Here is a 24,833-nt window from a genome sequence, read left to right as displayed (position 1 = left end):
CGAACATTTCCCAAAGAAGACATCAGTTTTGTTATCAGTCTTGCTACCAGTAGTCAGAGTCAGGTATTTCCAGGTTGTTGGTTTCTAATTCAAAAACACTGAAAAAAAAGTCAACATAGATTTTCAAAAGTAGCAAGAAAGCAAAACAATAGAAAAAATGAGATCACACTGCAAAGGAACAGTAGACCATGTATGAGTGATGAAGCTCAAGGGCCCCCATTATTGCTTGGGGCTTCCTTTTATGTGATTCAAGGGAAAAGGCATTAGGTTACTAAAAGGCATGGTGAGGATGGTTCTCTGATTTGATAATCATCTTTCTACTGCTCATGTCACTTCCCATAAGGCATCTGATTTTAAATCATATTCACTCCTATGTAAGCTAAATAAACCCTTTCCTCCCCCAGTTTGCTTTGGTCATGGCATTTTGTCACAGCAATAGTAAACCTAACTAGGACAGAATTTGGTACCAGGGAGTGGGGAATTGCTATGACTGGCCTAACAATGCTACTTGTTGGCAAAATGTGGACTTTGAGACTTTGTGCTAGAAAACAGGTCGAACACTTTAAGCAGGGTTGAATGGGTCATTCTAGTAGGAGCATGAAAGATAGCAGTGCTGAGGGCAGTGTAAATTATGTGAAGTGTGAAAATAAAGCCTAGATTTTGTTGGGGGTCCCATGGTGTTGGAGATGCTAGAGCTGTGGGAATCCTGCCAAGAAGAGCTATAGAACAAGGTAAGAACCAGCCCAATAGAGAAAAGCATGTTGCAGTCAACAAAGTTCAATGGAGGCGGAGAGCTGAAGAGTTCTTTGACATCATACATGGAGACGCAAATGTTGGAGTTTTTCCTGCTGGGTTTCAGTATTGCTTTGGTCCAGTATTTCTTCACTAAGTTCATTTTCCTCCGTTTTGGAATGGTAATGTATATTGAAAGCATGTAATCTGATTTTTGGGTTTGATTTTAAAGGTGATTACATTTAGAAGATTGCCATGAGTCTCAGAAGAGATATTGAACTTTGAACTTTTATTAAACAGTGTTATAACTGTGAAAGACTATGAGGACTTTTGAAGTTGAACTAAATGCATTTTACATTATGATATGGCTACAAGACTATGGGGGCCAGGGAATGGAGCGTGGTGGTTTGAATAAGAATGGCCCCATAGGTTCATATATTTCAGTGCTTAGTCATCAAGGAGTGGCACTACTTGAGAAGGATTAGAAGGATTAGGAGGTGTGGCCTTGTTGGAGGAAGTGTGTCACTGGGGGTGGGTCAGCTTTGATGTTTCAAAGCCCACACCAGGCCCAGGCCAGCACCCCTCTCTTTCTATCTCTCTGCCTGCAGACCAGGATGTAGCATTTCACTACTTCTTCAGTGCCATGTGTGCTGCCATGTCCTCCATCACGATGATAATGAAATAAACCTCTAAAACAGTAAGCAAGCCAATAAGATCACCCATCCATGGTCACTGCATTAGCTCCTGTTTTCAGGCTTCCTGTTCTGTCTGAGATTCTTTCCTCACTTCCTTCAATGATTGATTAGGATGTCGAAATGTACGCCAAATAGACCCTCTCACTGCCACATGCTTTGGTAATGGTGTTTCATCACAGTAAGTGTTTCATCACAGTAAGAGTAACTCTAACTAAGACAGTGGTATATAGAATAGTTTGCCTACAACTCTACTTAAGAAAATGGTATATCTTACCACACATGAATCAAAACCAGGTCATATTGGATAGACCTTCCCCAGGCCTGTACCCTGACCTAACTTGGAATATGTTTGAGTGGATTATGTCCAAGTTTGCTGGTTGTTAGGGAAGAAGCATATTCTACTGTTCAGAAGGATACATGTGTATTCCATTGCAGATGGGAATCCCACTTTGATAGGTTGCTAGGAGAGTGTGCTGAGTATATGCAGGTAAGGCTCTAAGGCTACCAAATGCAGTATGATAAATGGAGTATGTGTACAGCCCAAACTGAGAGTCTCAGGTCACTAAACTATTCTCTGTACTTACCTGCCTCAGCCCTGCTCAAAATTTCAGAAGGCAAGAAGGATTCTATCAGAAACCTGGACAGACATAATTCATGAAATAATCTGGCAAGATTCTGGTTTTATTCTGATTGTGCCCCAAGTACTTGAGTAAATCTAAATTTGAATGTAATGAGATCTTCTGTTAGGTAGAGAAAAATCTCAAGATGTGAGACATCAGTCTGGTGATGAGAAACAAGCTGTAATTGTCAGAGATCAGCACCACTAAAGAGAAAAGTGCTGTTCTGGGACAATGGGGAGGGTGTCCTGAAGGCATCCCACTGGAGGCTCCATTCTGTGAAGGTCCAAACTCATTTGATGAAAGCAAACCAAAACTGAAGAGATTTCCTGTTTCTCTAAGTCAACTGACTGTGACTATGACACAGAGTCAGCACATAGAAGCTGATGCCACCATGGTCATGAGGAGACAGGCTCTCCCTGAAGTTGGCAGCAGCAGCATCCATGTAGTACTATTTTAAAAACACACAAGATGTAAGATTGGTGGGTTTAGGAAGTCCTGCTTCATGGTTTCAGAGAACAGCTGAGGCCAGGCCATGTGGGGCAGTGCTGGAGTTGCCTTGGGAAGGCCCTGAAAGACCACTGTGTTAAGCAACAAGAAAGTAAGCTAAGACATTGGAGATCATATCCTGACATACATAATAGAGGTCACAGGCTGAGGACAGATTAAGCCTCCTGAGAGGACCAGTAGTCCTCTTCAGCAACCCAAAGCACAGCAGTCACTGTCCACACCACCACTGAAGCTAGGTGAGTCAGCCAGGTGAGCAGGTCTAGAGACTCAGTATTCCTGTGGCCAGAAGATAAGTGGTTGATGTCAACAGATCCTCTGACTTGAGCTCCTGAGAAGCCATTGTCAGTGCCTGCCTCCCCTTCATTGATTAAGGACTATCTGATCCCTAGCTGAAGAGTATAATAGGGTTCACCCATAGTGACAAAGCACGTGTTTCACTTGCTGAAACCCCCTACCCCACTCTCCCATAATACCCATCCCCAATTTTGGTTAAGATTCCCCTGCTTGGTGAACCCAACCTTCTTGTACCCCAGCAGTAGCTCCTCATTTGTGTACCTCACCAGACACCCGGGCAGGTGATGAGAGGGCCATCAGACTCCACAGCAAATCATATAGACCACAACAACTCAACAAGAAATAGAGCTTTCAGGAATTTATAATGAAGAAATAACCAACCAAAGGGGAAGGAACAGAGATGAGAGAGGATGGCAGCCAAACGGTGCTTACAAACTATTCTAGGAAAGAGGCAACATCCATTGGAGGTTTAGGGAGCATCAGTTAACACCACCCCACCACAAACACCGGTCTGGGGAAAACTGGTGTTAATCTCTTTGCATTGATATGAACAGATGTTAGGGTACAGTATAAAGTGGGGAGTTTGAAACAAAATCCTTAATTTAGTTTAATAAAACAATACTTTCAGAAACTTAAAGGATTCAAGGTGGTAAGGAAAATTCACTTCCTATCTGCTTCACCCTATCTGAGCTATCTCCAGTCGACTTTGTTGCTCAGAACTCTAGGAGGAGGGCCCATGAACAAAGAAAGGATTGTCATATCACTCTCCATACCCACTCATAAAGTTAATGAGTGGAATAGGCTGGCCCCGTGTACAGGTGAGTAGGAAGGCTCAACAGTGGAAAATTCTTCCTTGATCTATCTAGGTAGCCTTCCTGCTCAGCACTTGTCATTCACATTTATCTTGCCTATAGGAAGCAATCCTACGTTAGACTTACGATACCACAAATTTTTCTCAAAAACTTTGCCAATACAGAGAACTGCTATCCAAACTACTCAGTGTGGTATGACAAGAACTTTTGGGACTTCCTAGCAGGCTCTCTTGGGGAACTCTGGGAACACTGATTTTTGTTTAGGGAAAAGCTCTGTAACTTGCGTTGAACTGGTGAATAATCCACACTTGATCATTCCATGTGCTGGCCTATCTCCTCGTGGGTAGTTTGGCCCAGGCTGCACCGAAAAAACTCAAAAAGCATCATGGCTCTCCAGAAAGCATTCCAAGAGGGAGGTCTGGACTTCAGGCCACTGCACCTGAAAAACCAGCTCAGCATTACACATAGAGGCATGCTCTCAGGCTCTGAAACACCTGCCTTCCTACCTGGGTACCTCCTAGCCTCATCAGACCCATTCTGGAATTAGGAGAGGGATCTGTACCCTAACCCCAACCCAGTTCTGAATATAGTAACATCCACCCACAAGTTACTTCTGTTCCTTACTCACTGCCCAGGATAACTACCTCTGAGAAGAAACATGCAAACCTCAGAGTGTCTCACCTGGCTGGAGGGCAAGGTTTGGCACAGCTCCATGGTTGACACAGGTGTTGGCATTGCAGATGAGGCTGGTGACACCTCTAGAAAACTGAAAGGGAAGACCTCTGTCTTGTGCAATTCTGTTTCTCACGTCAGAAAAGGTTCTGTCTCTAGGGGATACTGGATGACATCATGCCCATAGTCCCATATCTATATATCAAAGCCATTCTGCATGACAGATGGAATTGTGAACACTGGTCAGACAAGGCACTCTGAAGAGTCCATCAGGAGGAAAACATCATAATGTGAGCAGGCTCATGTGGTAGGTCATAGACAGCAAACGAAGAGGGCATCGGTGATGCCGATCCAGTCCTCCCAGGACAATCTCACAGTGCATACACTAAGCACTTGACACCAGAGAAAAGCAAAGCAAAAGCAAACAAAAAGCTGGTCATGGAGCCAAAACCTACAATTACAGCACTCCCAGGCTAAGGCAGGAGGACAGCTGGGAGTACAAGGACAACCAAATCTACAGAAAAAAAAACTTTTGTCATCAAACAAACAACAAAACCCCTGAGTGCACAGTATCTGATTCTATTTACATGGAATTCTACGGAACTGTCATGGAGTCATTTCCTCCTGGTTGGAACATTCCCTCCTGGAAGGAGGAAGATGCATGAGACTCAGGAATTAAACAAACTTCACATCTGGGAAAGCTGAAACTTTTAAAATTGACAAAGATCCTTCCCTATGGTTATGGAAGCAGTAAGCAACTGCTGAGTGTGGAGACTTGGATTAGCCAAGCTGCCTGAAGGAGACTCTGAAGAGCTGAGATGCCCAGGAAGGATACTAAACTTGTCAAATTGCCTATAAGAGAGCTTCAGGATTCCAGGTTTTGGGGGTCATCACACATGTTGGGGTAGGCTTTTGGCGATGCAGCTGCATTTGATCATCCCTACTCTGTAAGTGACCCCTTAAACTTATCCTTCACCCAGATGGACTTTGGTGGTATTGCTACTTTGATCTGTTTTCAGTTCCCTGTCTGGGATGAGCATACATCTATTTCTATCTCCCCCTGGAATACCGTCACACAGAAGAATGAAGCTAACCATTATACCAGAAGAACATCCCTAGCCCTGGTGTGTCAGAGACCCGGTGGGTGACATGAGAAAGGTTCCATCACAATCTGGAAACACGGCCTTGGCCATCCCTAGTGAAGATAGGACAGGTGTATACTGAAACAGGATGTAGCAACTCTTTTAGCATCAGAAGACCCCAGGCAATACTTCCAGTCTTCTTGAGATATCTTCCAACCTAGAGGTTTTTGTCATCTTATCTTGACCAAAATACCTCAGATCACTCATATACTTCACCCATCTACAGTCTCTTGAAAACCTGGGGCATCTTCTTTCAATAACAGAACCTTGGGAAACTCTGGACACTATCCATCTTTGTCTCTTTAGTCCCTTAGGCTGTTGGACACTATCTCTCCACCACAGAACCCTCTACTGGGCTATACACTCATGCCCCTCCAGTCCTCCCAGAAGCCCTGGTAGCCTATCTTAATAAAGCCCATGTCCTGGCATCTCTTAGGTTTTTTAAGCCCTTTCAAAACAATCTGACATATTAAAAGGTCATGGACTTTAGGCAGTGTGTAGTACTAAAATGTACTAAAGTCCATTCTGTACTTCTCAGAAACCAGCAGCCTTGGTCTATAGAATAAATATGAAGAAAATGCTTGTAAATTCAAGGAAGAGCTCTGGCCAGGGGCAAGCTTGCATACCGTCCAAGGTACAGGATGTCCATGTATGTGCTGGTGTTTCTGGTGTTCCTTGGTTGAGGGAAGGAGTGTTAACATTTTCAGAAACACATAAGGAAAGAACTTTATGTGCAGATTCTGAAGTTATAAGTCTGTAAACTAAGCCCCATCCTGCCTTGCGATCCACAGAATGCCCAGGACTCTTCTGCCTTACCTGTGGGGATGATGAATTTTGGAGCCTTCAGTGGAATCTGCTTCCCCACTGCTCAGTCCTGGACTATCCTCTGGGTATAAGCTCTTGAAGCAACTACTGTGGAGGTCAATAAATTCTGCAGGTAAAGAAATTCCACAAACCATAGGTGAAAGGAAGGCACACAGCACACCTCTGGCACAGCCACTGTCTCCCGGAGGCAGCCAAAGCTGTAAGAAAACAGTTCACCACCCCGGGGTCTCAGCCTCACTCTCAAGAAAATGATGGGCAGATCTTCCAACCTCTGTGGCCTATCTGACCTTCAGAGACAAAGTGAAAGTCCATTTCTGATGACTCTAGGCTAGGCTTTCCACTACGGGCTTTTGACAGTCCAATGCCACGGTTTCAATCTACTCTACATGTTCCCCCTCTTGTCCATGACATGCAACCGGCACGTCAGGCTTTGGACACAGGTCAGCTTTACTGTTTCCAGTTTTTACCTCTTATCTTAGGTTTCTGAGATTTCATTCAGGAGAAAGCTGGTGCTACCTCACCCTGCCCATTGACTTTCTCTCCAGCTGTGCCACAGATTGACTTTTTGGAAGACTTTTAACTCTTAGAAGACAAGATAGTAGAGTGGGTTATCTCTGGGTGGATATACAGGCAGGAGAGAAGCCTGAAAGGAAGGCTCCACACTGCCTTTAGTCCATGCAGTAGTACAGCCAGCACTAACATAGCTTGACCCCAGACCAGAAACAGGGGCCTGGGGCAAAACTAGCTCTAGCCTCCTGCCTGACAACTAGATTGGAGGTGGAAGTAAGAGACTCCCTGGAAGCTCTCAGGCCAGCCAACAAGCTTGGTGTATGCAGTGAGTGTCAAGTGGAGAGAAGAGAGGGAGGAGGGATTGTACAAGCAAGTGGGGTCAACATCATGATGGAGGAACCCAAAGAGATAGCTGACCTGAGCTAGTGGGAGCTCACAGACTCTGGACCAGCAGCTAGGGAGCCTCCATGGGACTGACCTAGGCCCTCTGCATGCGGGTGTCAGTTCTGTAGCTTGATCTGTCTGTGGGGCCCCTAGCAGTGGGATCAGGACCTGCCCCTGGTGCATAAGCTGGCTTTTTGGAACTTATGGTGGGATGCCTTGCTCAGCCTTGATGCAGGGAGGAGAAGCTTGGTCCTGCCTCAACTTGATATGCCATGCTGATGATGCCCATGGGGGAGGCCAACCCCTTTCTGAATGGAGATGGAGGAGGAGTGAATGAGGAGGGTATACAGAAAGTGGAGGAAGGGAACAGGAAGAGAGGAGGGAGAGGAAACTGTGGTTGGTATGTAAAATAACAGATAGAGACAGAGAAAGAGAGATACTTTTAAAATATAGAGCTTGTGATGCTTTGGATGAGAACTGTGTCCCATAGCTCAGGTATTTGACAACTTACTCCACTTTTGGTGGTGCTTTGCAGGGGGTGGTATGGAACCTTTAGGTGACAGGGGCTTGCTAGAGGAAGTACATTTTTAAAAAATGTATTTTTTTAAAGAGGCAATTAGAAGCTGCAAGAAAAAAAGGATGCATTAGGTTCAAGGAATGCTAAGAAACACAAGGCAAGTCAACAGGGCCTTGCAAGATGGAAAGTTGCATAACTCTGTTGTGTTATACACACAAAAATGCAATTTAAAGGCACTTACAACTGCAGTGATAACTGAAAATCAAACTACTGACATTTCTACCCTAGAGTGATGTGCAGGACAGAAAGGGGCGGGTACTCATGCATTAGAAAGGGCAGTTTTGGGGGGGTGGGGACAGCTTAACATATGGACATAACTACTGTCTCCCAGTTTAACTCTTTCCTAATTGTCTTGTTTTTCATTCATTTTTTTACTCATAGACATAAATGAGAAATAATCTGGATAATTTGTGGGAAGAGTCTGTTCCTGCTCCAGTAGTTCTGGGTTTCACTGAACATTAAAGAATCAAGCAGACGGTGGTTATATCCACACTTCCTCCCCAACACAGAGCCTAAGGACCTGAGGACATGAGTAGTTGTGGGGGATAGACCAGAATCTCGTTTTTGTGCAAGGTGGACCCACCTGCATGGCTGGGATTGCTAAGGGTAGCAAAGGCCATGGCCATGGTGGCATCTTCAGGACCCATCCCAGAATCCAGCTGGTTTTTATGGTCCATTTGCCCCATGTAGAGGAAAACTTCCTTGGAAGATGACAGTGCAAGGGACATCATCCTTGACTCAGGGGCAGACATAGAGGAATCAAGCATGTTGCTGCTAGTAGCCAGGGAACAGAGGCCAGGGACAGGACATGTGGAGGTGAGGCTGACAGGATGGCAACTTAGCTCCTCCTGGTACCCCTCACATTCATAGAGTGACCTGGGGAACATAACCAAACAATGTGCCTTTGGTGGGTCTCTCTGGGAGGGAGGAGTTGGGAGGTGATGCCATCTCATATTGGAAATGTGGAATGTGGCAGACAAAGCTGTGGAACTTGGCACATCACTAATCACCCTGCCTGCTCATCCCTGTGGCTTCCGAGTCTGGGCTCTGACGTGCTTATCTTTATATAAATATAAAGTCTATTGCATGGAACTCCAAAACAGAAAATGATTGACAAGACCTTAATATTAAGTGAATAAATGATGGCTAGTATTAAAGGAACATCAGGCAGAAGCTGACAATAATCTAATGAAAATTCCATCAGTGCTAATGTGCCTCAAATGTGAACAGAGCTTTTGTTCAATATCCCCTCAATCTCTGTGACAGCCTGTGTGGCAGGCCCTATCACATCCCCGTGTCATAGAAGAGAGGTCACATGAACCATCACCTAGGCATACACCTGGCCAGTGTCCAGCCTGGCACCACTCCCATGACTGATCAATGCTGGGATGTATGCAGAAGGTTCGTGCCTTGCCACAGGGAGCAAAATGCATGGAGAGGATCAGGCAGTGAGAGACATACCAGCTGCTGCTCACTCCATGAAATAAAAGCCTGACCAAATAGTCAGAAAAAAAGTACAAAATCAATCCACAATGTCAAGGCCCAACACACAAAAGACTGGGGTTAAGGTTAAATTATACTCTTCTCTCCACCCAAAGAAGGATGGGACCAAAGAGGAAACATGTCCCATGGACTGAGTTGATGGCACTACCTGAAAGCCATGACTGTGGGGTTGTGCTGTCTTCAGAAAAGTTCACAGCCAAGGACTGCAATCCATGTGATTCTTGGGTGGTCTCTGGGGACTGTAGAGTCCCACTTCCTTCACATCCGGCTAAAAGTAGAGCAGAGAGAGGGGTGCAGTGGGTCTTAGCCTCCTCCCCAGCTGAGAGCAGCTCCACAGTAGCTTGTCCCTTGGTCTGACTTCAGTACAAACCAACAATTCCAAACCTGGAGATTGATTCACTTCGCAGATCTACTCACTGTCCCCTCCTCACTACGTCAATCCCCACCTTCAGACACACACAGCCATGCCATGGTCAATCCCAAGTCAGCTAGATCTTGTAAAAATCAGCCCCCAAGAAGCCCTTGGGCTGCTCACCTGACCACTGAGACACAGTTGCAGACTCGTGATGGTGTTCTGAAAGTGGCAGTGCTTCAGGATCACTCTTATTTGCACTGGAGACTTCTGATGTGGCCTCGTGATTTTCAATGTGCAGGGCACAAGCCTTCTGACGTCGCCGATAATTGGCGAACCAGTTGTACACTTGCTCAGGAGTCAAGCCGGTCTCCAAAGCCAGTTCCTTCTGACCCCCAAATAAGACAATCATCCTTGAGTTACAAGGGTGCACAGAGGTGACTGGGACAGCTCATATCCACTAAGGAAGCACAGCCCAGCCTGACCCCTGGAATGGTGGCAGAGATGGTGATCAGTGAACTGGTACACTGGAAACAGATTGTCTACTTAGCACATGCTGAAGAAGTAGAGAGCAATACACACATGCCCCACCTCCTGCATCCACTCCTTTCTAGGTCAACTGAAGCTCTAAGCACCCAAGACCCTAAGACAGGAAAAGGGCTAGATTGATGCTACCATGAATCAGTGCCTGCACTGCTCTCAACCGGGAGCCCTCTTCCTTGCCCCATTGTGACCTTCACTTGGGGTTACAGAGCACAGTACTGGGGAGCATCTGCAAATTAACCAGGGTGAGAAGTAGGCACCCGCCCCCCCCCATGAGAAAACCAAGCTTGGCAAAAAAAGAGGTCAGGAAAAGGTGGAGTCCACCAGCACCCTGGGAGAGGGCTGGGGATCCCACTGAGCTGAGGAGAAGGAAACAAAGACAGCTAAAGGAGCTACATAGTGGAGGGGGCCGCCTGAAAGAAGAAGGACCTGCCTAGGAGAAGGACAAGAGGACCTCGGGGAAGATGGAAGGGAAGTCGGCTGGAGGGAAGTAGGAAAAGCTGCCTAGGAAGAGAAGAGAGTTACTCAGGAGGAGGTGAGGAGACTTAGTTATTGGATGAAGGAAGAATTCTGGAGTGTGGCAGAGAAGCCACTTGGAGTAGGCTGTTGTCCTTACCAACTGGGCCTTCTTGGGATAAGTGCTCACACCTGTGGCAAAGTTCTGCAGATGGCAGCGGATCTCTGGGAGGAAGTTCCGGCTCTTAGGGCCCTCAGGGCAGAGGGTAAGAGGTGGGGGGTTCCTGGATAAGGAGGGCCAGGAGGAATTATAACGTAAGCTCCACCTGCTCCCTTCTCAGGTCCTGGCACTTCACAGGGAAGGGGTTCTGAGACGCGTTCTCCAGTCCACCCCTGCCTCCCATTCCAAGTCACCTCAAAATGCCTAATTCCTACTTTCTGGGAGGCCACTTGGTTGTCTACCACACTCTGCAGTCCTCCAGTGAGAACAGGATACCCCAGAGCTCAGCTCAGCAGGAACACTGACTCCCTGTACTGCCCTGTTTACAGCAGGTTTAACAAATTTCTTCCAGCATTTCTTCTTCAGGGTCATCCCCATGAGCTCTTAAAGCTGGGACTCTATCACCTCATACATGAATCCCTCTATCCGCCTCTCCTGGCTCACTCCTTCACAACATAACTTCTCAGAGAATAAGAACCTTCCATATACTGATGCTGGCTTCCCCTTGGCCCTCTCTCACTCATCCCCTGAACTCAGCTTCCTAGCCCCTTGTATCCTCCATTCTCATCCTCCTGCTACACTTCTCCTTTTATGCTCTGTGTGCAGAAGCCCCTGCACCATGCAGGAGGACCATCATTATTTCTTCCTTCTTCTCTCGGCACTGCATGGGGATTTCTGAGTCACTGAGGGGACCCTGTAGCTGTCTTTCTCTTATGTCTAGGCTGATACATGATATCCAGATGTATGGCATGTGTGCACAGCCCAAGAGCATCTCATCTAACACATCCCAAATGCAATCCACCTAGGACTCCAGAGCCTCCACCAGGCCAAACACATCCAGAATGAACTACCCTGCTCTGGGCAGTTCCTAATCAACAGAGAGCACCTCCTTCTTATACTTCAGCTCTGGACCATAGCTGATCTCCAAGACATTGCAGTGCTGACCAGCATATTCGCAGCATATCCATGTTCTGGTCACTGCTCACATGCTCCTGAGGTTGATTGTCTGTCTCCAATGACTGATTACCTACTGAGCTTCCAAGGACATATCTCATACTGTCAATATTTTTTAGATTCTAAATAACAATAAAATAAAACAAAAAACAAAACCCAAAAAACTCTGTTCTTCCTACAGTGAGTGGACCCTGTGACTCAGAAAGCCCAGATTACTTGGAGCAGCAAAGGGAAGTCTGCAGCCCTCCTTCTCCACTGAGAGTCCCCAGATAAAGAACAAACGCTCCACAATCTCAGTGTCTAGGGATCCCTGACCTTGTATCTCCCATGAAACTCCTCAGGCATGGGACTTGACTATTTCATGCAAGATTTCTCCTCCATAAATGATAAAGATGAGACTAATATTGATAACCTTCTCATCCTGCAGCCCCCTGCCCCATGTCTAGCCTGGCACCTAGATGTGGGGAATAGATGATCTGAGAAACAGTTGAGCAAAACTCAGTTGCCCTTCACACTCACTATTCTCATCCACAGGCTTCTTGTCTAGTGATGACGGGAAGTACAAACAGTCAGGATGTCAAGGTGCACACAGCAATCCACTTCCAGCCACCACAGCACTGTGCTGTCAGTCTTGGTGATGGGCACACAGGGGTTGCAGTCACTATGTTCATTACATTTCAATAACTACTGCTAAGGTGACTTCCTATCCTTGTTTCCTCAGCTCTGTTGGGTGTAGTGGGTAGCCATTCCAGCTTTGATCTGGAAGTTCCAACCTCCATTGAGGCTTCGGTAACTGTCACGCCTACAAGGTGGGGCCAAGAGAGGACCCTGAAGACCTGAGATCCGGATGAGCCTGCTCTCTTGGTTCCTGGACCTTGGACGCTGGAGGCAGACCGAGCAGAGTTCTCCAGAGAACACCGCCGGACTGTGCCACGCCTTTCCCAGACTCTGTAAACTATCCATTCACTTGTAAGTTACCCCACAAAATAAACCTCCCTTTTAACTACGTGGAGTGGCCTTAATAATTTCACCAATAGTTGGGTTTTGGATGACACATCTAGCTTCTGGAAAACCCAAGGATCCAGAACAGAGGAGAATTAGCAAGTACCTCTTCCTGCAGCGAAACTTCTGCACTGGGCTCAGCATGGTGACACCCAGCTTCTTCATGGTCAGGTGGTAGTGAATGTCATTCCAGAGTTGTATCAGCTCCTTGCTGCCTCCTGGCACTCGACACTCCTGTAGGGAAAGCCTGCTGAAACCCAGTCACCCCTATAGGCCCTGGAGTGTGTGGAAATCTGTCATCCACACCAACCCAGCCTATGGGAAAGGCAGTCATCTATACTTGAACCCACTGGTCAACAAACCACTAATGTTAGCCAAACCTACAAGCCCTCCAATTCCTACTAGTCCCTGAGAAAGTGTGACCCTGGGCTAGCCAGTTACCACACAGGCCATGGTAGACATTTATGCCAGCAACAAACAGATCTAGGGTCTGGTTTCTGATCTTAAACCCTTCAGCCCTCCAAACAAATAAGTAAACCCAGTCATCCAATGAATCATACAAGTACAGAGAGCAAATACAGCAGTTTCACTATGTGCTGTTCTCCTTACCTGGCTCTGGGCAATAACTCCCTAAATGAGTTCCTAGTCCCACTCCAGGGTTTCTAATCACCAATGCCACTAATTGTTACTGATTAGTCACCTCAGTTCCAACTATGTGCTCCCTGTTTGTTGATCTCATTTTTTCTGGATGGTTTTGTGTTATCATTTTGACACAGGCTGGTCCACAACTCGCCATTGCCTTTCCTCAGCCTCCTGAGTGCTGAGATTACTGCTATGCACCATTTTATCAACACTTCATGCCATATATCTAGGTGTCTATGTCAAAGGTGCTACACAGCATCACATCAACATATTTGCTCACCACCTGGCAGAGGATCACCATCCAATAAGGATTTTCTAAAAGGTATTTGTCAAGGTCACCAAGGAATGTCTTGGTCAAGTGAGAGTGGGCCATCCTGCCTGAGGAAAGGATGCCTTACGACATGTTGGTGATGGTGGAGGCTGCTGTGTCCCTACTACTCTCTAGCATACCTCTAGTATCTGGAGGGCTGAAAACTGCTGCTCCTGCTGGATCAGGACCTGGGTGCACACCAGTGCTACGTCCGCATTTTCTAGCAGATGCCAACGATGCCGGCTGTCCAGAATGGCTTCCACCAAAGATAGCACCTGAACAAAGTTGTGTTGGAAGTCCCGACATAGCTTGCCTGCGAGAGTCACCAGCTCTTGTGGGGGAGAGTGGGTGTCCCCATGCTCCCGCAGCAGCCTCAGGAAGTTCTCCATCCTGCAGGAGGAACTCTGTCAACACAGAATGTTCAGAATAACATTGATACCAACTGTGTTCCATCCACGATTCTTCAGACCAATTCCAGGAGGCAGGTGTTATATGAGCCCGAGACTTTATCACTTCCAAGGTAGAATAACCCACCTGAGAAAAACTAGGGTATCTCACACATCCTTCTTCTAATTCACCCAAATAACTGTGTCCCTAAGGAAGGCAGCTGTGCACAGACCATTGAGCAGGGCACAACCATCCAATCTCACCTTTCAGAGCCTTGACCCTTCTCCCTGGACTGATCCTTGCATCTCTTTTTCCTTACTATGCTCCAGGCTCTGATATAAACTATGATCAAGTTTCTTTTTGCTCTTTGCTGTGGCCCCACAGAGTTTCCCAGAGACACTTGCTGGCACCTGCCACATGGGTAACAAGGCACTCATTCTAACCACAGGCAGTTGCTCCTTTCACAGAGCCAAGGGCACAGACTTCCAGGATGAAATGCTGGATCCTGGAGCATTTGAAAACAGAAGGAACCCACTAAGGGAGAAAATACGATTTGTCAGTGAATTCACAAGCTCTAAGAGCTCCCACCTTAGGGCATTGGCACAGCATGTTGATGATACATTTTTCAGGTATAAAACCTAATCCCAGAGATCCCATTTCTGTGGAACACGGGGAACGAGTGAGAATGAGTACTGGCTGTGCCTTGCAGTCAGCTTACCGGGCTTGCTACCAAGAACCTCCCTGCAATTGGTTTCTGTGCACACTGGGGTCTTCATCATGTGCCTCAACAGCTCCCAACAGAAAGTTCAAGGCTCTCGTAGATGAGGAAGAAAGCTATCTTAGGACTCCCGTTTTGTCCAGTACTCTAACTCCCCACTGGCTGGGACCAAGGTCCATTCCTGATGAGACCCTTATCTGAGGAAGAAAAAGGCTCTCTGAATCCCCCACCCAGGCTGGAACCACAGGGCCAGCAACACGGTGCCGGGTACCTTTTCAAAACACTGTTCTTTTTCAGGAAGAGGCTGGCAAATGCTGGACTCCAAACACCAGAAGTCGAGACAGAACGGCGCGGTGCTCAGCCCCACAGCCCACCTGGTTTCCGGACACCACCACCCACCCACACACCCGAGGCGCCTTCCCACAACACCCTCCCACTGTGTGTTCTTCCGCCAACTCCTTGCTGACATGCTCTTCCCACCCACCCCCACGCCCCACCTCCCACCTTCCACCCCACCCCCGTGTGCCTACTTTTGTGGTTTTCACAACCGGTGCCCCTGGGCTGTAAGGTATAGCTACAAAGTATCCAAACTTCAATCTCTGCACTGCCCAGGCCAGAGGCCCATATGAATATTGAATGTTGGGGCAAGAAACCAAGACCTGTGCTTTGTGCTTTCTAGCAGGATGGGAGAAAACTGACCCAGGACATGCCCTGTAGCATCTTCACAGTGCCTAAACCATAAGCGAAGTTGGGGCCCCTCTTGTGCCCTGTGCTCTTTGACTTGTCTCTGGCCACATGGGAGTGTAGGCACCCTGACACAAACTCTGAAGACAAGCAACTTTGGGGGCCTTGCAGGGATGGAACAGAGCCTTTACTAGGGTTCCCAGATATTCAGAGGGTGAGCATTCACTCTATGTTCACACTCCATATTCACACTGTGGGTGTGGGATGAAGCAAGCTTGGGGGCTCTGGGCAAAGGTGACTCCTACAGCCAGTTTTCAAGGGGTGGCTGAGCCTGGTTGGAGAGAAAGATAGTTTAGCAAGGACATAAATGGCATTCAAAAGCCAGGAGGAGAAAAATGGTCTATCCAGTCAGCCGGAGATTCCAGCCCAGGCACACTGTGTGTTGACAGCCTCAGAAGAATTCCCATAACCCACGTCTTATGTTAGATTTGCATAGTAGAATTCTGAGGGTGGGATTCTGGTTATCAGTTCTCATGATCAGGACACTTGACCATGCTGTATGGCACAAGCAAATGGATGAGTGTTGTGAACCCCTATGGAAAGCAAAGGTGAAATTATACACAGCACATTAAACCATGATTGCACCTGGAGAAAGATAATTTGTTGTTATTTTGGTTTCTGGTTTGCTCTTATTTGGATTTGTGTTTTTTGGGTTCATGTAGACCAGGCTGGCCTCCAACTATGTAGACCTTGAATTTAGTGTGGAGACAGGATAACCTGGAACTCCGATACTCCTACCTATCTTTCCCAAGTACTGGAATTACAATGGAGTGAATGCTAAATCAATGTAGCATATCTTTTAAATATATATAAGAGGCTACACTCTTTTGTACATTTGAAAGAAGTCTGATACAGTATTCTAAATTCTCTTCAGTTGTGTATGTTTGTGACTGTCTGTCTGTGGGTAAACAGGCCACTGTGTGTTTGGAGGTCAGAGGACAAGCTGAAGGAAGCAGTTCAAGACTTTCACCTGAGGTACCCAGGCCCTTGCCTAGACCCCTGGCTTGGCCATTCTGCAACCATGATAGGCTGTGGAAAAGACCTAGCAGGGTATAGGCCCTGGGCTCAGCAAGATGTGCCCTTGAGTCACTGACCTTGGGCCTAGCTCTATTTGCTAAAATTCCCCCACCAGATGTCCCCACATGATAAAAAAAATTAAAAATTACAAATAGCAGGATCATAATAAAGATAAAATGTAGTAACCACAGCAACTGCTATAAGAGAAAAATAACTTCCCTGCAGCTGCAACTGACCAATTAAGCCAAGGACAGCACCTCTGACTGGGAGTTACACCAATTCTGAGTCTGTTCCTATGCAGCCCATAGATCCCCAGACCCCCTTGCTTTAACTATAAATACCCTGCCCCATTGCTACTCGGGTTCTCTCCTGCTCCACTGCTGTGACAGACAGAGGGAGAGGCCCGAGTTAACTTGCAATAAAAGTTTCTTTGCTTTTGCATCTGGTCACTTTGTGGTCTTTAGGATTTTGGTCTCTGGGCACAACATTTTGGAAGTTCCACTGAAATTCCCCAAACTTACCACGACCACCTGCCATTCAGTCTTACAGTGCCTACTATCAGGTAACTTTCTAATTTGCACAGGCAAGCTCTCCTTTCAGTTTCTAGTTTTTGTGTCTGGCTGATTCTAGCTGTTGGAGTTTCGTCTGTGAAGCCCGCATAAAATCTAAGTGAATGCACTGGCCGATCATGGGTTGGGTATCTGGGAGACAATCTCATCTCAAGGTGGAGCAGATATGCTCTAAATGGCTGACCTGCTGGCTAACTAACCCCAAGCCCACCAGAGGCAGCATGGAGTGTGGCTGAGAGGGGACCACCCAGGGTCTCATTGAGAGACTGGCTTTACTGAAGTAAAGCCTGAAAAATATGGCTATAAATTTCTATTAGTTTTTATAGATCCTTTTCAAAATGAATAGAAGTCTTCCCTGCCAAGCACAAGAAGGCCCAGATGGTGGTCAAAAAGCTACTAGATGACATTATCCCCAGGTATGGAATGCCTGAATTGCTAGACTCAGATAAGGGACCCACATTTGCTGCCTAGGTAATTCAAAGCTTAGCTAAGGTTTTGAGGGTGGTTTGGAAATACATTGTGCCTACAGGCTGCAAAGTTCTGGACAAGTAGAGCATATGAATCAGATACTAAACGAGACCCTTACCAAATTAATCATGGAGACTGGCAGAGATTGAGTGTCTCTCCTTCCTTTTGCCCTGTATCAAGTGCAAAACTCTCTGTATACACTTGGACTCACATCATTTGAGATCCTGTTCGGTAGACTCTCTTTCATAGTTGCCAATTTGTGGTCAAAACTGATCACTGAGTTCAATGATGCTAACTTGTTTGCCTCCCTAAATGCAGCAGCCTCAGTATTCAAAGATATCCGGCCTTGATTACAAGAGATGGGTGAAAAAGCCCCTCCACCCACTATGCACCAGTTCCAGCCCAGAGACTGGGTCTATGTCTGCAGACATCAGCACAGAACCCTAGAGCCTCACTGAAAGGTACCCTACATTGTGATTCTGACCACAGCCACTGCCATCAAAGTTGATGGAATTGTCAACTGGATCCACACTCCCATGTCCATGTAGCTGATCCAGAGTTGAAGGAGCCACTGAGATCATCAGGAGGCAGCAGACCCTGCTGGAATTGGACGGCAAAACTTGATCCTGAGACTTAAACTGAAGGTCAGATCTCCCGATGGCCATATTGATACCTGCTTTGTTCCTTGCCCTCCTAACATCAGATGGGGCCGTTAGTAGCCCACATCAATGCCTAAATCTCACTTGGCAGGTTTTAGACACCCATGGAAACCTGGTCAAGCAGATCTCTAAAGCCATCCAACTGGGGATATGGTTTCCTGACATTGTTTTTGACATTTGTAAAATAGCAGTCCCTCACTGGAAAGATAAGCCTGGGATATTTGGTGTACAACTATATGGGCAACTGATCATTTAAGGAGGGCATGTTTTTATGTCTGTCTAGGCTGGGAAAAATTAAGAGCTAACAAATTGGGGGCCCATCTGACTAACTTTGTAAGGTTTGGAGTTGTGAGCCCCCGGTCACAACAGACCTCATCTCACTCCACCAAAAACTTAATAGTGTCCTCACTGATCCTAAATCTGATACCATTGTGACATAATTTGCCCAGGACCTGTCCCACACCTCTGTAAGCCTGTAAAAATAACCTTCAGAAAACAAGGTAAAAAGGCAAAAGATTGGAATAGCTGTAAAATATGGGGCATTAGACTATGTGAGTCTGAATATGATGCAGGGGCTCTAGTCACTCTTTGGTTGATAGCCTTAATCCCTATCCCACCCCAGGAGGGCTGGATCCCCAAAAGATAGGGCCCAACAGAGTGCTGACACCACCTGAACTGGCCCTTCTCCCAGAGAGAACACACTGACTAGTCCCATGCCATCCCAGCTCTCCTATCCCTCGGGGCACCTCACCTCCCCACTATGCTGTCTGCTCAGACCATACCAGAGCCAGTCCCTCTCTTAAAACTGCTAGAGGCCTCCTATCAAGTCCTAAATGCTTCTAAACAAAATATCTCTCATTCTTGTTGGTTATACTTTGACACTAAGGCCCCCTACTATGAAGGAATAGCTGCTATGGGAAATTATGCTGAATCTGTCCAACCTTCTCAGTGCTGTTGACAGCAGAAAGGAGAGGGCAGGCTCACTCTACAGTCTGTTGTGGGAATGGGACTCTGCCTAGGAACCGTGACTGCCTCTAACAAGCCCCTATATAATTAGTCAATTCAGAGCTTCCCACAGGTATCTCCTTTTTGACGGTGGTGGCCATGCTCCTGCAGGTTGGCCCCCTGTGTCCACTGGCAGGTATTGAGTCAGACAAAAGACTTTTGCATATTGGTATGTTTGGTTCCAAAAATAATCTATCATCAAGAAAAAGACATATGTCAAAGGCTAGAGTGGAACCAGGCTTGACTAAACTGAGAGCCCATGACAGCCCTCATGTTAGGTGTTCTCCTAAGCCTGGGACTGGCAGCTGCAGGGTCTGGGATATCATCTTTAATGGTACAAGAGAAATATTACAATGACCCACGAGCTGCCATCAACATAGACATAGAAGTGCTTGAAAACTTTATTGCCGGTCTACAAGCCTTGCTGTCTTCCATTGCTGAAGTGGTGTTACAAAACAAATGTGGGTTGGACCTCGTATTCTTACAGCAAGAGGGGCTATGTGCAGCTCTTGGAGAAGAATGTTGTTTCTATGTTGACCTTATGGGGTGATAAAGAGTCTTTGGCAAAGGTCAGAGAGGGGTTGGCAAAAATGTAAATGGGAACAAGAACAAACACAGAGCTGGTGGTCACTGTTCAACTCATTCTCATGATTGAAAATCTGATTTCCACCTTGCTGGGTCCCATACTGATGTAGTTACTCTTTCTCACCCTTGGTCCCTGTATCCTGAACAAATTAGTTTCTTTGTTAAGGAATGGATAAATACAGTACAGGTGATGGTGCTGAGGTCTCAGTACCTTTGCTTAGGGACCCTAAGAGAGAACCCATGATTGGGTCCTCTTAAGTAACATCTATAGGGGGAAATGAGGAGCCTAGGCCCTTGCTCAGACCCTGCTTTGGCCATTCTGCAGCCATGACAGACTGCAGAGAAGACCCAGCAAGATGTAGGCCCCTGGTTCAGCAAGATGTGCCCTTGAGCCACTGACCTTGGGCCTAGTTCTAGTTACTAAAGAAACTCCATCACATGTCCCCATATGGTAAAAGAAAATAATTAAAAATTACAACTAGCAGGCTCAGGATAAATATAAAATGTAGTAACCACAGCAAACCCTGTAAGAGATAATAACTTTCCTGCAGCTGCAACTGACCAATTAAGCCAAGGTCAGCACCTCTGGCTGGGAGGTACTCCATTGCTATTCAGGGTCTCCCCTGCTCTACTGTTCTGAAAGATGGAGGGAGAGGACCAAATTAACTTGCAATAAAAGACTATTTGCTTTTTTATTGGATCTGGTTGCTTGCTGGTCTTTTGGGGTCCAGACTCTAGGAACACCACCACCATGTGGATCCCAGGCTCAAACTCAGGTTGTCAGACCTGGCAGCAAGTGCCTTCATCTGCTGAGCCGTCTCCTCAGCCTTCCTCCCGTTTAGTTATTTGTTGTTTTTTAATCCAGGTCTTATACGTGTATGATTTCAATTCTGAATTGAAGTTCTTAAATCAAGAAACTTCTCTAATTCAGACTCAATGGAAATTATTATTTTTATATTTTTTTCTTGGGCCATTACTAAATGTTCTATCTCCATTTAACTAAGTTTGAAATCAATAAGTTTCTGCAGAGAAACCTAAATATATTTTTACCTGCTTTGGTAATTTGGACTCAACTCAAACCTAAGAGAATTTACGAAGTGTCCATCTAAACCTTAACCTTTGAGTCTTAACTAACAGCGGTGACATATTAGACATCCTGAATATCAGATATCAGTTATGAAGTATCAGATATTAGTTATGAAGAAGCAATGAAACAATTATATTGTTGAGGTTCACCACAACATGAGGAACTGTATTAAAGGGCCACAGTATTAGGAAGGTTGAGAACAACTACTCTAAACGTTCAGACATGCTTTCAAAAAATAAGCATGCTGTTTAAGGAAACAATTTACAAAAATGACATCCACTGCAAAAGCTGAAGAATCAAGTGGAGTGATAGGTGGATGTAGTCTTGGAAAGGGCAACTAACAGTTGCTCAATTGTGTCAAGTTGTTGCCTTTGTTAGCTGCTCTTAGACCATGGTATGGGGAGAGAGGCATTTAGATGGCATTAACTCAGGCTGCTTTCTCACATACTTCTCCTGTTAAAACAAGAGTAACCATGAGTTTCATAAGTGGGAAGCTTGCTATGCCCACTCTTTTGCATCCTGTGATAGTGGACAGGTGTGCCTGTGTCTGTGAGTTCTGAGGTGGCCATTTGTGGAGCAAGTGACCTACTCTGGCTGTGGGGAATTTCTTTCTGCATGAGATGCACAGTTCTATAGTTAGATTCTAAATCAATGGTTCTCAACCTGTGGGTCAAGACAGGGCTCAGCCTTGCATGAAGGAATATTTAATTGTTATGAGATAGTTTTTGGTTCTAGCTTGAGAACTTGAGCCCCATTTAGGGCTTCCATTTGATGATAAAATGAATTCTTCTCAAAGGATGACCAGTGTTCAACAAAATACTTATGACCCTGACAGCCATACACTTAAAGAAATGGCCTCCCTGTACCTTTTCCTAGTCTCCCTTTTCTTGGCTTCTTGATAGCCTTGGGAGGCATCTCTAGGCTAAAATATGGTTTTGCTCTCTTTTTAAAAATATTTTATGGGTATAGATGTTTTGACTGTATGTATGTCTGTGCACAGTATTCATGCCTGGTGCCCAAGAGGCCAGAAGTTGGAGTTGGATCTGGGGAATAGGAGTAACAGATGGTTTTGAGCAGCCATGTGGGTACTGGATTCAAACCCAGGTACTCTGGAAGAGTAGTCAGTGCTCTTGCTACTGAGCTGTCTCTACAGGCCCAGTTTTTCTCATTCCTTTCCCTGTCTGGAAGGATACAACTACAAGTCCAGCTTGAAGATTACCCGTGTGCATGTTGTTAACACGGGGGTTGTGGTTACATTATTAAAAACTAACACTATTATTTTCAGGTCAACTTTTACCATTATGTCTTGGAACCAGAGATGTCTTTCTCTTGAGGCAATAGTTTTGCTAAGGGTCTAATAGTAATTTGGGGATGTGCCCACATAATGTTTTGGTTTGCATTTGAACACCTGAGAGGTGAACAGCAGAACCGGTCAGAGCACTGTTTGATCTTGATAATGTTATGTAGGGGATGTAAGAATATCATTGTTTCTAAATACCCAATGATGTAAAAAATCTGCTTATGATGAAGTTAATGGAGACTGACATCTTTGTTCACTTGTAATGTGCTGTGTGCACAGGAGTTGTGTTCAGTAAAGTTTGCTCTTTCAGAGTGTTGCATGAGAAGGTGTACTTTATTCATAGATCTGTGCTGCTGTACTTTTTTAGTTTATTTTCATGGATTCAGAAAACACCTTCTACCTGTTTTAGTCTCTTTTCTTGTTGTTCTAACCAAATGTGTGACTAAAAGCAATGTACTTACCAAGAACAGGTGTGTGGAATTAGATATATAAGTAGGTTTCAGTAGGACAAGAGTCATGACTTTTAAGTACATCCAGAGTAGACAATTAAATAAAGCACAAAGGTGCAATACTATTTAGTCCTTTAAGCTCTGGAACTCCATAGAAAGTAATACAACTTATGCATACTGTAGAATGGTATTTGACTGTTGAATATACAGTGTAAAGCAAAGGTATTGACAGAGAAGTACATTTGTATATAAATACAACAAAGACTACCATTAAATTTTTTTTACAATTTTTCCTAAAAATGATAAAGAAATATTCTAAGCATTATTCAGAGAATTCTCCGAAGTTATAGGTTCATGACATTTTATTCTTTTGTTCTTTTTTCCCTGATGTCCTGGTCTTATAATAGTAAGTAAACAATAAAAGTTTTGTGTTAAAAAGTATTATTAAAATTATCATGGAAGTGTTACAGTTAGAAGCATATTGAGGAAGTAAAAATGATACAGTAAAAGGATCCAAGCATTCTTATGAAATGATATGTCTCTGTGGTGAAGGTTCTGTCTTAGTGAGTGTTCCATTACTGTGAAGAGACACCACAACCAATGCAATTCTTATAAGAGAAAGCATTTATTTGGGTCTTGCTTACTGTTTCAGAGGTTTATTTATCATTATCTATTTTCATCATGGTGGGGAACATGGTGGCATGCAGGCAGATGTGGTGCTGAAGAAGTAGCTGAGAGTTCTTCATCTGGATCACAGGCAGCAGGAAGAGAGAGAGAGATACACTGGGCCTGGCTTAGGCTTTTGAAACCTCAAAGCCCACCACCAGTGACACACTTCCTCCAACAAGGTCACACTTCCTCCAAAAAGCCAAACATCCTAATCTTTCTCATGTAGTCTACTCCCTGATGACTAAACATTCAAATATATAAGCCTATGGGGACCATTCTTATTCAAACCACCACAAGTTCTGAGCACAGGAGCCAACTTTGGCTGCCACCAATCAAAGGGTATGTTATAACTTTAATGGTGATTTTCGGATGAGACAAAATCTATCACTAGGCCGGGCGGTGGTGGCGCACGCCTTTAATCCCAGCACTCGGTAGGCAGAGGCAGGTGGATCTCTGCGAGTTCGAGGCCAGCCTGGGTTACCAAGTGAGTCCCAGGAAAGGCACAAAGCTACACAGAGAAACCCTGTCACGAAAAAAAAAAATCTATCAGTAGATTATAGATGAAAACTCTCATGTTCAAGTATCACAATGTGAAATGAAGACTGTCTTATATTCAAACAAAGATGATATTATCAATGCACATTAAAAAAATCTGGGTGGGTAGTGGCACACACCTTTAATCCCAGCACTCAGGAGGCAGAGGCAATTGGTTCTCTGAATTTGACACCAGGCTGCTCTACAGAGTGAATTCCAGGATAGATAGTGTCTTGAGAAAAAAATATTATCAAATATTATCAGAGGCTCTCCTCTGCTTCAGGATAAAGTGAAACCTTAAATGTTAAGTAGAAGCCTTTCCAGAGAATGAATGAGATTCCAAATAATTCTTTATAATTTTTATATTTTAGTTGAAATTTAATTACATCTTTTCTCCAATTTCCACTTCTCACCCTCTCAAGTTGATGGCTTCTTTTACTTTATTATATATATATATATATATATATATATATATATATATATATATATATGTATAAATACAGCTACCTGAGTCCATTTAGTGTGGCTTGGGTGTGTATGATTTCAGGGATGACTACTTTGCATTGAATAGCCAATTATGGAACAAATCCCTGGAATAAACTAATTATTCCTCCTCACTAGTCATTAATTACCTCTAGTTTTTTTATTTATGGGAGGGGTTCTGCAAAATTGCCCCCTTTCATGTTAATATGTTTATGGATATTACCATGGTTTACATATTGTTTAGGTAGCCATACTGTTGTGGTTTCTAGTGGAAATAACTTTCCAATCATTTCTAGGAGACACAATCTTACAGTAGATTTCTTGGTTCTGTGAACCGAAAGTGCAGAAGTTGTGTTGTAGATGTCTCCATTAGGACCGGGCACCACACAATCAATTAATATCTGCAT

The 24,833-nt window shown here is 45.1% G+C and overlaps 1 protein-coding gene across 1 annotated transcript; it reads right to left on the bottom strand.

Moving 5' to 3' along the window:
- Positions 1-3,191: 3,191 nt before the first annotated feature.
- LOC131897978 (anomalous homeobox protein-like) lies at positions 3,192-14,161 on the bottom strand. Its single transcript, XM_059249008.1, has 8 exons — positions 13,893-14,161; positions 12,907-13,034; positions 10,785-10,908; positions 9,809-10,013; positions 9,422-9,541; positions 6,291-6,405; positions 4,342-4,426; positions 3,192-4,099 (listed from the first exon to the last, which is right to left on the bottom strand). The coding sequence occupies exons 1-8, from the start codon at positions 14,139-14,141 to the stop codon at positions 4,034-4,036; spliced, it is 1,092 nt and encodes a 363-aa protein (XP_059104991.1). The 5' UTR covers positions 14,142-14,161; the 3' UTR covers positions 3,192-4,033.
- Between the last annotated feature and the right edge of the window lie 10,672 nt (positions 14,162-24,833).

The sequence above is a fragment of the Peromyscus eremicus genome, chromosome 23 (assembly GCF_949786415.1).
Source record: "Peromyscus eremicus chromosome 23, PerEre_H2_v1, whole genome shotgun sequence".
Classification (NCBI taxonomy): domain Eukaryota; kingdom Metazoa; phylum Chordata; class Mammalia; order Rodentia; family Cricetidae; genus Peromyscus; species Peromyscus eremicus.
Note: the sequence above shows the minus strand (reverse complement) of the source record. Positions and strands in the feature narration are given on the sequence as shown.

Excerpts from the sequence above, each read along its gene's own strand:
- LOC131897978 (XM_059249008.1), bottom strand. The coding sequence starts at position 14,141 with ATGGAGAACTTCCTGAGGCTGCTGCGGGAGCATGGGGACACCCACTCT. Across the intron at positions 10,014-10,784 it reads ATCCCAAGAAGGCCCAGTTG|AAGGAACTGGCTTTGGAGAC; the intron begins GTAAGGACAACA and ends TTTGGGGGTCAG. Across the intron at positions 4,100-4,341 it reads AAACCTTGCCCTCCAGCCAG|GTGCAGTGGCCTGAAGTCCA; the intron begins GTGAGACACTCT and ends CTGGTTTTTCAG.